At 38.7% G+C, this 13477-nt stretch overlaps 1 protein-coding gene and 1 pseudogene across 1 annotated transcript; one reads left to right on the top strand and one right to left on the bottom strand.

Annotated features, from left to right (window-relative positions):
• Positions 1 to 299: 299 nt before the first annotated feature.
• On the bottom strand, positions 300 to 2617 carry LOC149840338 (pentatricopeptide repeat-containing protein At1g31430 pseudogene; annotated as a pseudogene).
• Positions 2618 to 9295: 6678 nt separating this feature from the next.
• Positions 9296 to 13358, top strand: LOC149840337 (syntaxin-22-like). Its single transcript, XM_090004397.1, has 7 exons — positions 9296 to 9613; positions 9693 to 9786; positions 11117 to 11256; positions 11439 to 11513; positions 12615 to 12772; positions 12846 to 12946; positions 13083 to 13358. Exons 1-7 carry the CDS (start codon positions 9426 to 9428, stop codon positions 13149 to 13151), a joined length of 825 nt encoding a protein of 274 aa, XP_089860523.1. The 5' UTR covers positions 9296 to 9425; the 3' UTR covers positions 13152 to 13358.
• The last annotated feature ends 119 nt before the right edge of the window (positions 13359 to 13477 follow it).

Below are 13477 nucleotides of genomic sequence, written 5' to 3'. Positions count from 1 at the left end.
TAAGTTATATTTTAAAACTTTTTTCTTGCTTGCCACGCATCTATGATGAGAGAGGGAGATGCATCATGCATGTAGAGCTGGTAAATGAGCTGAACGAGCACTCGTTTCTGTGACGAGCCAACCTGTTCGAGCCCTCAATGAACCCCAACTTAGAAAATATATACATTGTTTTAGAGACGGAAGAAATATGATTACAAAATAATACATTGTTTTGGAGATATAAGCAGTAAAATTTTACAGTTAAACCTACTTTTTTGCAAATCAAGTTGTTCATTATCATCGTGTATATTTCTTACTACTTATTTACGCCATGCCAAATAGCTATTGTTCATGTTCAACTTGCCCAGCCTATTTACGAACTGAACATGAGCCGAGACACGGGGATCTGCTCTAGGATTCATCAACACGCCAACTAGTAATTGTTCATGTTCAAGTTGCTCAGCTTGTTTCTCAGTCCTAGATGTGTGGCATCCATACATATTGACCGAGTACTTTTGCAAGGTACTCGCCGGAGTACTGGGATCTGCTCTAGGATTCATCGACACGCCAACTAGTAATAACAGAAGCCAAAGTCCCAAAGAATTTTGGTATGCTTCACACTCTCTTGGAAACTCATGAATGACTTTGTTCATCTGCGGCAATTTGTACACCCATTTCTACATTAAAAAAAAAAATACTCATCGTTTTAATAATGTAAAATTGATTTGCCTTCGTCAACATCATGATCATCCATCTGCAAAGCATCAGGATTGTAGCCACTCGAGCGTAGAATCTTATCCATGCCAAGAAGAATCTCACTTATCGATCCAAATTCAGAATGTGAAGCATCAGCTGCCAAGAATTCATAAACATTGCCTTCCAATTCTATAAATGAGCAGCCAGGACGCTTTTGAATCCCACATTTTTTCATAACCTTTCGAACACTTTTAGCATCACCCCACCTATAAGCCGCTGCATAAATGTTAGACATCAACACATGCCCCCCACATTGCCTAGGCTCCAATTCAATTATTTGCTTGGCAATGGATTCTGCTAGTTCAGCATTCCCACTGTTACTGCATGCAAAAAGAAGGGATCTCCAAATAACAGCATCAGGTTTGATAGGCATCGTCCTTACAAAGTTTGCGGCCTCTGCTACCAGTTTAGCACGGCCAAGAAGATCCACCATACAACCGTAGTGTTCAATTCGCGGGACTAGATTATAAAACTGGGACATATGATCAAAGTAGTAGAATCCTTGATCCACAAAACCACCATGACTGCAAGCAGATAGAACACCAACAAACGTGATCTCATTTGGTCTTACTGCCTGAAGCTCCATCTCTGGAAACAATGCAAGGGCCTGACTGAACAACCCGCTCATTGCAAGCCCGGAAATAATTACAGTCCACGAGAACACATCTCTCGAATTCATCTCGAGAAACAATCCTAGTGCCCGATCGATACTTCCACACTTTGCATACATATCCATGAGCGCATTCTTCACATTCACGTTCATCACATTGCTATTTCCATTGCAATAAGCATGAACCCACTTCCCCTGATCGAACGCGCCCCAATGAGCACAAGCTGAAAGAACACTGACAACTGCCGCAGAATCAGGCTTCACTCCTCTCGCCTGCATCTCTCTAAACAGCCGAATCGCCTGCGTGAAATCCCCACATTGCACGTACCCTGCGATCATAGAGGTCCAGCAAACAACATTTCTCTCAGGCATTTCGTCGAACACTTTGCGTGCTTTGCTCACCACACCGCACTTCGCGTACATATCTATCAAAGCAGTACCCAAACGAGCATCCATCTTCAACCCAACTTCCTCTATCAAAGAATGAACCTTCCTGCCCAATTCAAGCTCTCCAAGGCGAGCACACGCAGTCAGAACGCACACTATGGTGCACTGATCAGGCTTCATCCCGCGAAAACTCATCTCCTCAAAAACCCCCAAAGCCTCCTCGAATTCCTCATTCTTCACGTACCCATCAATCATGCTGTTCCAAGAAACCACGTCCTCAATCGAACCCGCCAAAACCCCACTGAACACCCGCCGAGCCATTTCCAGTCTACCAAACACAGCATACATGTGAATCAAAGAATTCTGGACGAAAACGTCCGATTCGAGCCCCAATTTGATGCTCGTGGCGTGCAATTCCCCGCCTTTGCGAGGCAACGAGGCGCGAGCGCATGACTTGGCGGCGAACGGGAACGAGAAATGGTCGGGGCGGGGGCAGCTGCGGCGGAGCATCTGATTGTAGATGAGGAGGGCATCAGAAGGCGCCGGGCCAGCGGCGTAGGCCCTGAGCATGGCGTTGCAGGCGAAGAGGTCAGGGTTTGGGATCTGGAGAAAGACGAGGCGGGCGAGGGCGAGGTCCGGGCGGGGGCCGGAGACGAGGGAGACGATGAGGCGGGTCGAGGCGAAGGGGTCGTGGGCGAGGGCTCCGGTGGTGATCATGCGGGCGAGGATCTGCTTCAGTTGGCGGGGGCGCTCGTTGGTGCATCGTTGCAGCAGAGAGAGCAGGGTGTGGGCCTTCCCCGCTGGTTCTGGGCTTGGCTCGCATGAGAGGGTCGCTAATGGCCTGACCTTTGTGATTGCAGAGATGATGGGAGGGCGAAGGTGCATCAAAATCACTGGTGTGCCTGGTTCTGTTCAAACAAATCTCCTTTTTTATACATGGGCGGTCATGGAGAGGTTAGAATCATGATTTGATATCACCAAAATTAGGTGATATTGTTGTTTCAGGAGAACATTGGCAATATTGTTGGTGCTACGCGATTGTAAATCGCTTTCATTGATGCAATCGTATCATTTGTTTAGAAAAAGATTCAACATTTGAATCGCTGAAATCCGATGCACGCAAATTTTATTTATGATTAAAAATTCAAGCGTTAACAAAACACAAAATTTTGTGATTTAAATTTTTGAGGATCCAAAGCTCCAAGGGGATTGGTGTAGTCGAGGAAGCCTTAGCCACTGGACCTGTGGTCATTGTTTCATTACCATGAGTGTTAAACCCCTTGCATTGACGAGGGCAAGGGATGAGATGGGCGACTCTTTGGGATTGGGAGCAACAAATACTTCATAGGTTTACACCATTGGGAAAGCGATTGTAGCCAGCGCAACTACTGTCTCTGATGACTGGTTTTTGAAAAAAAAAAATTTGCAGATCCAAGTTTTGATTTAGATCTCAATCATTTTTGTAAAAGTAAATAATCTATATCATGAATATAAAAGTATGACTTAACAAGTGATTAGAGATGCAAACAGGTCAAAATTGAACAGCTAAATACATCCAGACTATCATAGCACTTACTTTTTATACAAGTAACCACGTCTACTCTCATCGAGAAAGAGATGTAAGTGGTTTGGATTGGTGTTGGACTCAGCCAATACCAGATCTGACTAGTCAGATGGATGGACTGGATGGTGAAAAGCTCATTCCAAATTTGATTTGTTTATCAATTCGGACATATATCAAATATAGATATTTGTTGGATTATGTAGCACATGGGATTATAATCAAATAGGGTTTTGGCTTATGAAATCCAAATGTATGGAGTCAGATTCGGTTGGATATCAATAAAAATCTGATTAGTTAATATTCCTTGAAAAAACATGAGCATGTGCATGACCCAAAACACAAACACACACACAACTCAAACACAAGCACACACTATTTTTACATGGTTCGGTCTTAATGCGATCTACATCCACAAATTCTCTCTCTCTCCAGAGAATAGGAGAGGGTCCCTATTTATTTATAGAGTCGTGTACATGTCCACATTTAAAAGAGGTCGCTCAAGAAATCCATCCTCTCAATAATACATCTAGTTTTGAAAAGTTAAAAAGATTGGTCTTTAGAAGACCACGCTGGTCGGCCTCCTAGAGAGTCTATTTATTTATAGAGTCATGTACATGTCTACATTTAAAGAGGTCTCCCAAGAAAACCATCCTCTCGATAATACATCTAGTTTTGAAAAGTTTACAAGTTTGAACTTTAGAATCCATGCTGGTCGGCCTACTAGAGGGTCTCTATTTATTTATAGTCATGTACATGTCCACATTTAATGCTCTCTCAAGAAATCCGTCTTCTCAATAATACATCTAGTTTTGAAAAGTTTACAAAATTAGTCTTTAGAATCTATGCTAGTAGGCTTACTAGGTATCCCACCTTTCCTTGAATTAACATAAGATAAAAACCTTTCATTAGCAAGAGTATTCATACATGATTCAATGTTAGAATAGGTCTCTTCCTCCTTGGACTTCAACGATCTTGAATGCATGTGGAAGATGAATCTTGATCACACACACCCTTAAGCCAATCTCCATGCGATTGAGCTTGTCTTTGAAGAAACCAAACTTAGGTCTCGGAGGAGGCTTAGTGAAAAAGTCAACAACTTAATCTTGAAAATGAATGAACTGAACATCAATTTATCTTTTAGAGACTCTCTTAAACAAAATGATAGTCAATTTTAATGTGCTTTGTCTTGACATGAAATGCTATATTTGCATCAAGATATGTAGTATCCAAATTATCACACCACTAGATTAGAGTTTCACATGAAAAATATTCATTTTTGTTAAACAAGCCTAGAAGTTGCCCTTGCAAGGGCCTTGTATTCTACTTTTCAGTACTTGACCTGGCTACTATATGTTGTTTAGTCAAGCTCTAAGATAAGAGGTTGAAGCCCATATCAGTAAGATAACCACTTATAGATTTTTTATCATTAAGACATCCAAAAAGCATGCAAGCAAAAATTATGAGACTTATTGATTTTAAGTCCCAAATTTATAGTTCTCTTGAGGTATTTTAAGATTTTTTTGACATGTGTCCAATGGTTATAATTTGGTTTATGGTTATAATTTGGTTTATGGATAAATTGACATTCTTTATTTACTAGCAAAGTCTATATCAGGTCTAGTAAATGTGACATATTGTAGGGCACCAACAATGTTTCTATACTAGGTAGCATCTTCAAGTAATGATCCACCATATCTAGATAACATAACATTTGACACATACAAAGTTACAACTGGTTTACAATTTGTCGACCCTGTTCTGACTAGAAGTACTTCCTCTAACGCAAAACCACTGTTGAGGACAAATAAACCACTTCAATTGAAAGAAAATTAAAAAATATGACCTAGGGCTTTGATAGAAAATTCACCATCGAGGGCTTGAATGATATGCTTAACATTATGGTATGAATTTTTCATCACAATGATGTCATCAACATATACCAAGACAAACATGTGTAAATCATTATTTTGGCTAATAAAATGTGATTGGTCAATCTTTTATTCAACAAAACCCAACTTTTTTAAATAAAATTAGTCTTTCAAACCATGTGTAAAGAGACTCCTTTAGTTCATATAGAGTACAATTAAGTTTGCACACAAAATTAAAATGTTTCTTATCTTCGTATCCTGGTGGCTAGCACATATAAACTTCTTTACTCGAAATGTCATGAAGGAATGCATTATCGCATCCGGATGATGTATAGGTCATCACTGTTGAGAAACTCGTTTTTGATGTCACATAATATGATACACTGTCTTATTTGATTTTGTATGATATGATAATATGTTCTCTTGAAATAATGTTATATTATGACTGAATATGTTTTGCCTTAAATCTAACGAGTATTTGATGCAAGGATATCTCACCCAATAAGGATGGAGACTTCCTGTTCAAGTACAACTATGTGCAATCATACTCCTTGAAGAAAAAGCTTGATGAGCCATGCTTTCCTAAAGTTCAAATGAAGATATCGGCTACCTCAAGATGAAGATTTTTTTTCTTCTTTAGAGTCATATGTAACAGAACCTTCAGGAACTTGCATATTGCATATTACATACTCATTCATAAACACTATATCATAAAAGTATACGATAGTTTCAAAAAGGTTCTTTTTTGAAAACCAATAAGTGTACCTTCTTATAACCTTTTATGAAAAAGATATTTTGTCATATAATAATTGTACCTTCTTACAACCTTTTATGAAAAAGATATTTTGTCATATAATAATTGTACCTTCTTACAACCTTTTATGAAAAAGACATTTTGTCATTGAACCTTACAAGACAACATGAAAAAGGAATGTAGGAAAAAGACAAAAACATAAAAATCGACTACATAAGAAAAACAAATAAAATATGTTTTTGAAAAGACTTTAGTCATCTTCTTTAATGAAATGTTTTATATAGGAAGAAGACAAAAACATAAAATCGACTACATAAGAAAAATAAATTAAAATTTTTTAAGGACTCTAGTTACCTTTTTCTCATAACCATAGAATGTCGACTTACTTGAAGTCATCATTCTCTCTACAAAGCATTAAATGCCTTCTGTAACAAATCCTTTCTAAATATCCTTCCCAAAGAATGTCGACCTTCTTTTTGGTCCTCATTCTCTCTGGAGACTTTGAAATACACTACATAAAGAATACACTTGTCATGACTATGTACAAATAAATATCTCAAAGCACTCATAGTACTTACACTCATTTAAAGTAAAGAAGTACTAATGTACCTCAAATCATTAATTAGAATAAAGACAAAACTACAACCCAACGTTCAAATGTACTATTGTAAGAAATAGACTTTTTACATAAAATATGTATTACCTAAAACACTACAACGACTAGTGTACCCTCTATTTTACTCTTCTGGAAAAAGGGATTCTCGATCTTCTCTAAAAGATATTTTTGAAATGACATGACATTTCACATTCCAAAAAGTTACAATTCCAAAATGTAACGACTACTTTTTATAAGCTATATAAACACACACACATAAACTATTCAAAAACAAGAAGAGGAATGGAATAGACGTGTGAGCTTACAAAGAGAAAAAGTTCTATTCGTGATTTGAAAAGAGAGCCTTGAAAAAGAAAGAGAAAAAGAAAAAGGAAGAAAAGAGAAAAAGTCAAGTCCAGCTCTTTGACAAAGAGTATCCTCTGAGTGACAAATAGAACATTCTTAGAATCCTTCATTCGTGCATTCATATTATTCTGAAGGTTCTATAGGAAGTATTGTAACTCTGTTATTCACTGTATTCCTTCTTTGTTTAAAGAAGTAGACCTCTGTGAAAGAGGGTGTTGCCCTTCTCTGTTGAGAGAAGAAGACCTCTTGGAAAGAGGGTGTTGCCCTTCTCTGTTGAGAGAAGAAGACCTCTTGGGAAGAGGGTGTTGCCCTTCTCTGTTGAGAGAAGAAGACCTCTTGGGAAGAGGGTGTGCCCCTTCTCTGTTGAGAGAAGAAGACCTCTTGGGAAGAGGGTGTTGTACTATTTATCCGGTAACTCGGATGTTATAGTGGAATCTCAAGTGGTTTGCTTGGGGACTGGATGTAGGTCTGGATATTGACCGAACCAGTATAACTTCTGTGTTTTATGTGTTGTGCCTTATTGCTTAATTATTTTATTTTATCGATCATTATCATATTTCACTATTCACCCCCCCTCTAGTGGAATTTCAATCACAAACTTGCAGCTATGAATAGTAGCATCACAAATGACATGAATTTTATAACAAGGTCTAAGGTTTCAAAGTAGTCAACCCAAACAAATAGTTATTATCTTTTGAAAACTTAGTGACTGATAAAAAATTTATCTTAATTGAAGGGACATGAAAAGCCTCCCCAGTATAAAAGATTTATTCTCATGTTTTAAAGAAAGGTTACATGTCCTGGTGATGGGCAAGGTGTAAGTTGCTTCCAGCCATAATATTATTTGACCCTTAGTACTCACTCTTACCAATCATGCCTTGGTCCTTTGATGCGAACGTGATATGTAGCTCTAGTATCGAAGTATCATGAGGAGTCCTACAGGTTATTGAGAGAATGCATTGTGAATATCATAGCAAGTACATTTTGTTTGATTTTAATGTCCACAAATTTGATAAAATAACTTTCCTATCTCTCTGTGGGGAACGAGCAAACTGACACCGATTATCCTTATTAAATTTTTGAACATTTTCAAAGGAATATTCATCTCCTCTAGAACATCCTCTACCACAAAAACTACATCTTTCATGTTCTCTTTGAAAGAAAGAAGAAGGTTGTGATGGACGACTCTTCTTGTAAAATTTGCCTATGAATCATTTGCAACATCTTTTCTTGATTCAACAACATTCCATAAATTTTATGATAACAATAGTATTAAAACTCTCATAGTCTATAGAGAAACCATTTAAAGTGCAGTGAACAAGATTTTTATTTGAGACTCAAAGTACATATATAATCCACAAGAAATTTAATGTGGTTCATACTTTTCTCTTCTTGACATCTTTGAGGTATTTCTTTGATTAGAGGATTCTAATGTTGGATTGGGAAACGTAGGATCCTTCCAATGTGAGCCATGCTTTATGTGCATAAGAGATATATATATGATCTCACCAAGAATGGATTTTGTAATGCTGGCACAAATCCAACTCAAAGCCAGTTGTTCTGCTTGAATTCAAAATTTGGTTTCATCTCTGTTTTCTTTGATGAACTGACAATTTGATGAGATCTTAGGAAAACATTATTGATTCTATCTACGACCTCCATAACAAATAGTTGTGATTGTCGAGTTTAATCGATACCAATAAAGAAAATGCATTCCACTAAATAACAGGTTTGGGCATAAGTGATGAAAAACCCAACATATAGGAAGCTGAATTGAACACTATGAGAACTATTATCAAACACACGAGAATTTTGTACATAGAAAATCTGTATGAGCCGATTGACTCTGATACCATGAAAATTTGTAAGCACACAGAACCCAAACATTGGTATACACAATTTTTACATAGTTTGGTCTTAATGTGACCTACATCCGCAAACTCTCTCTCTCTCTTTTTATTTATAGAGCTATGTACATGTTCACACTTATAGATGTCTCTCAACAAGTTAATCATCTCAAGAATACATCCTATTTTGAAAAGCTTACAAGACTGGTCTTTAGAATCCATATTGGTTGGCCTACTAGGTATCCCACCTTTAGCATCCTTTCTTTAGCAAGGGTCTTCTTCGCACAAGACTCAATGTTAGAATAAGTCTCTCCTTCCTTGGACTCTAACGTTGGATCCAGATCTTGATCTTGAATGCATGGGAAAGATGAATTTTAACCACACATCTTAACATTCCTAACCATGTTTAGACAACCCGTAACCAAATCCGAATCCAATTAGCTTCTTGAGTCTCATGGATCCAATTTCACGTCATGATTTTCGGGTCTTAAAAAGGTTCCTGTCCGGAGATCCAGTCCCTGAACAAACGGGAAAAATAAAGGAAGGGTTAATGATTAGTGCGCCCCACACCTTCTGGAGACCGCGAACGCCTTACAACTAAGCGCGCAGGAGAATGTCTGCAGCCGCGCCGCTCTCTACCCCAACGTCTACGGCTCGCTCTCCTTCCTCACCCACGCCGGCGCCGCTGCTGCAGGGAGGATGAGTTTCGAGGATCTCGAGAGGGAGAGGCCGTCGGTTCGCCGGAGGGATGCCGGAGAGGCGTCCCGGAACGGTAGCCAGGCCGTCGCCGCCGGGATCTTCCAGATCAACACCGCCGTTTCCTCCTTCAAGCGCCTCGTCGACGCTGTCGGCACCGCCCGCGACACGCCCGATCTCCGCCAGAAGCTGTACGGTCGAAGCCCGCCTCCCCCCTTCTCTCTCTCTGTGAGACGTCTCGTCTCGTTCATTCTTTCTCTGTTTGTGCAGGCACGACGCTCGGCAAAGGATCGGGCAATTGGTGAAGGATACGTCGGCAAAACTCAAGGCATTGACGGACGACGATCACCGCGCGGATGCTAGTGTGAGTTTTTCCTCTCGTATTTGAGATGGATCGTCTTGTTTGAGCTACCGATTCAATCTCCTGCTTTTTTTTTCTCATTCTTACTGTTCTTAGTTTTGTGTTGCGGTTTATGTGGATCGTTCCTTCTTTCTTTTGTAGGCACAATCGATAGCATTCTTTTTTCTTTTTCCTTTTTCCCTTTTCTTTCGTTCATTTTCGTTTTCTTTTTTGCTTGTGTTTTTATGTGATTAAACACTAATTTGGCAGCGGAAGATTGTGCAGAATGTTTCGTTTCTTCTTTAATTTCAGACAATGACTTTAGACTTTTGAAAAGTGCGAAATCACCACTGGTGAATTGATGGACCTTAGTTCGAGATTGGTGTTTTTGCTGATTGTACTTGGTCTTGGTGATCTTGATTACTTCGGTCAACTTTTCTTTAATTTCAGACAATGTATTTAGACTTTTGAAAAGTGCAAAATCACCACTGGTGAATTGATCGTGGGTTGATTGACCTTAGTTCGAGATTGGTGTTTTTGCTTATTGTACTTGGTCTTGGTGAGCTTGATTACTTCGGTCAACTTTTCTTTAATTTCAGACAATGTATTTAGACTTTTGAAAAGTGCAAAATCACCACTGGTGAATTGATCGTGGGTTGATTGACCTTAGTTCGAGATTGGTGTTTTTGCTTATTGTACTTGGTCTTGGTGAGCTTGATTACTTCGGTCAACTTAGTGCTTTTTAAAGCATGTTCGTGGTTTCCAAAAGGCACCTCTGGGAAAGATCAAATTACAGGTGTTGCGTGGCGAATCTCTGAGGGCAAGGGGTGAGCTCACGGAGTTTTACGCTGCCAAGTACGGCAGGCAAAACCAGCGCGGCTAGTTCTCTGATCCTGGGGTGGTTTCTCTGTGTAATATAAAAAAAGTACAGGGTGTTGCTGATGGGCCCAATTAAGTTGGTATAAAAGCAATTTCTAACATGTCCCTGTTTTTCAGATAGGTGAGTGCATACAAAATTAGTAGCAATTGTGATTTCTGGGAGATTTTGTAAATTGCAAACATTATCACTAAGCAAGCTCAGCACCAAGTCTAAGCAAGAGGGAGGGAACGGCGTCGCCCCCGTGTGTTATGGGAAAACACCTCATTTTCTTTTTCATGCACTTTCTGCCTTCCTTGGCTCGACTTCTAAATAGTAGGATATACCTTTCTTAACATATTATGTAGTTAGCAATCTTAATCCTCGAGTATCTTTCAACATGATTGGATGACTGTTTTAAGGAGAGCTTCTCACTCAAAACTATAGCCTGGGAAACAGTTATGTATTTAGATAGCCTACTTCTTTCTGAATTTTCAGGCAAGTAAAAAAATTGAACATGCTAAACTAGCAAGGGATTTTCAAGCTATATTGAAAGACTATCAGAAAGCACAGCAACTTGCAGCTGAACGTGAGACAGCTTATAAGCCTTCTCTCCCTCCATCTGCATTAGCAACAAGGTTAGAGATACATTCTCTTCTTCTCTCCGTCCCTTCCTCTCTCTTGCAAGCTCTTAGATGCTTTAGTTTCATCATTCTTTACCTTCATGTTTTCTGTTATACGCATATGTCAATGTTAAGAAATAAAATTCAGTTTGTGCTGCTACCTCAATACGACAAATTTCTTTGTGCATTCTACACAGTTCTGGTTTCAATGAGCTAAGCACAACAAATCTTGACTTGAGTGCAGAGCAACACCTCTTGAGAGAACAGAAAAGGTAAATATTCTACTCCTATTGAACTGCTTGAAAAATCATCAATTTCCATTATGGGTCTCTTTTGGACTGCAATGTTTCGCTTCATATGCCTTGCTCTGCCTTATCTGCTTCGAGTTCTCTAAAAAACTATCACCTTTTTTATGTACTTTGTAAATAAAAAAACTGTACTATTTGTACTCTGTTCCTGATTTACAGGATTACTGCATCAGTTTTCTATACTTTGTCAATGTGATTGGTCTCATATGATGTATCTGCATCAATATCCATGTAGTTTTCTATTCTTTCGGTTGCTATGCAACTTTAACTGCTTGTAATATTTAGTTCTTAATCTTATCTAAATCTCGACTTTTGTTGCTTGGCTATGGGCAATCAAAATCCATACTGGAGTTATTGGAGAGTTTTATACATTCATTATTTGGTAGAACACTTACCTAAGCCCAGCTTGGCTATTGAAAAGAATAAAACAAAACAAAAATGAAAGCATGGTAGAATTTTTGTGTTGTGGAATGAAAATTTATCCATCTACTCTGCCTTAATCAAAATGGGTACTCCATGGGTATTAACGCTCATTTCTTTTGCATATCAAAGCTTCCTGCTAGAAATTATGTTGCTATCATAGCAGTGTCCCCGTTGTGCTTTCCGAGCTAATCTTGGGAATGTCTGGAATTGACTTAGTTTGACACTTTCTGTTGTATATTTAGTCCTTTGTCTGTTCAGTGGCTTTTGTTGTTGGTTGCAGCTACAAATCTTTTCCTCCATTTGAACAGATACCTTGGGCTAAAACAAAACCTTTTATTTAGTGAAATTTGACTTTCAACTCTATGCGCCAAACATGCTATTAGACCACCCACTCTTTAATATATAGAAATTCCTCACCTTTCTGCACATCCAGAAATGTTTTATGTAGAGCTTGCTAGACTAGTATTTGTGAAGTTCTGATGGGATTTTTGATGGCATTTTTAAGTGGCAGCTTATCTTCTGAGGTTTCATGTAGTACTTGGGAATGATTTGCCGCTTGTAATATCTAACTCTTACCCCTGTATCATAGCATTATGAACATGGATTTGTTGCTCCAGCTGATGTGTTCTGTGGACTTTACAGACAAGAGATATTGCTGCTAGATAATGAGGTTGCTTTTAACGAAGCTATCATAGACGAAAGAGAACAAGGGATTAAAGACATTGAAGAACAAATTGGACAAGTAAATGATATCTTTAAAGATCTTGCAGTTCTGGTCCATGAGCAAGGTGTAATTATCGGTAAGTTGTGAGGATTTTTTCTTGTGAATTAGTGTCACTATGATTGCCTTGCTGATGCAGTGGCTTGTGACAGATGATATAGATTCAAACATTGATGGTTCGTATGCAGCAACTGCTCAAGCTAAAACACAGATAGTCAAGGCTGCAAAAAGTGTTAAATCCAGATCATCATGTGTGAGTTGCGCATGTGCTTCTTTTATTCTTTTTATTGCCTTTTTCCTTTTCCAACATAAAGTGTCCACCATTTCTGCAAGCTTTCCCTTTTGAATTTCATTTCGGCCCTCTAATCTGCATTCCTGTTGTGGTACAGAGTTGTTGGCTGCTGATAATCTTTATCGTGGTGATCATCATATTTGTTATTATTATCCTCATCAGATAGTGCATGTCATCAAGTTGTGCTACTGTACCTCTTGTTTGTAGTATGGCAACTTAGGTGTGATTTACAGACCGTTCATTGCGCAGTTTCCCTTTTCTATTCCTTTTTTATTGGTTTCATTGTTGATGTGTATGTGCTTTCTGGATTGTTGTTGTTTCACGTCTCCTTTTCATCAGTTCTGATGGATAAAACACAAACAATGTTAACGAAGCAAGTGAATTTCATAATTTAGTACATCGTGTGATGAATCTTGTATGTGAATTGTGGGATATCAATGGAGCGCCGGCTTTCAGTGAAGCATACACCTTGGTTTTCTCATATCTTATCTA

This window comes from Nuphar pumila, chromosome 4 (genome assembly GCF_984573655.1).
Source record: "Nuphar pumila chromosome 4, dmNupPumi1.hap1.1, whole genome shotgun sequence".
NCBI lineage: Eukaryota > Viridiplantae > Streptophyta > Magnoliopsida > Nymphaeales > Nymphaeaceae > Nuphar > Nuphar pumila.
The sequence above is the reverse complement of the archived record's forward strand: the minus strand, read 5'-3'. Positions and strand labels throughout refer to the sequence as shown.

What these genes read in the sequence shown, in the direction of transcription:
- LOC149840337 (XM_090004397.1), top strand. Translation starts at nt 9,426, where the DNA reads ATGAGTTTCGAGGATCTCGAGAGGGAGAGGCCGTCGGTTCGCCGGAGG. An exon ending in ATCACCGCGCGGATGCTAGT is followed by an intron (nt 9,787 to 11,116) that starts GTGAGTTTTTCC and finishes CTGAATTTTCAG; the next exon opens with GCAAGTAAAAAAATTGAACA. An exon ending in TTAAATCCAGATCATCATGT is followed by an intron (nt 12,947 to 13,082) that starts GTGAGTTGCGCA and finishes GTTGTGGTACAG; the next exon opens with AGTTGTTGGCTGCTGATAAT.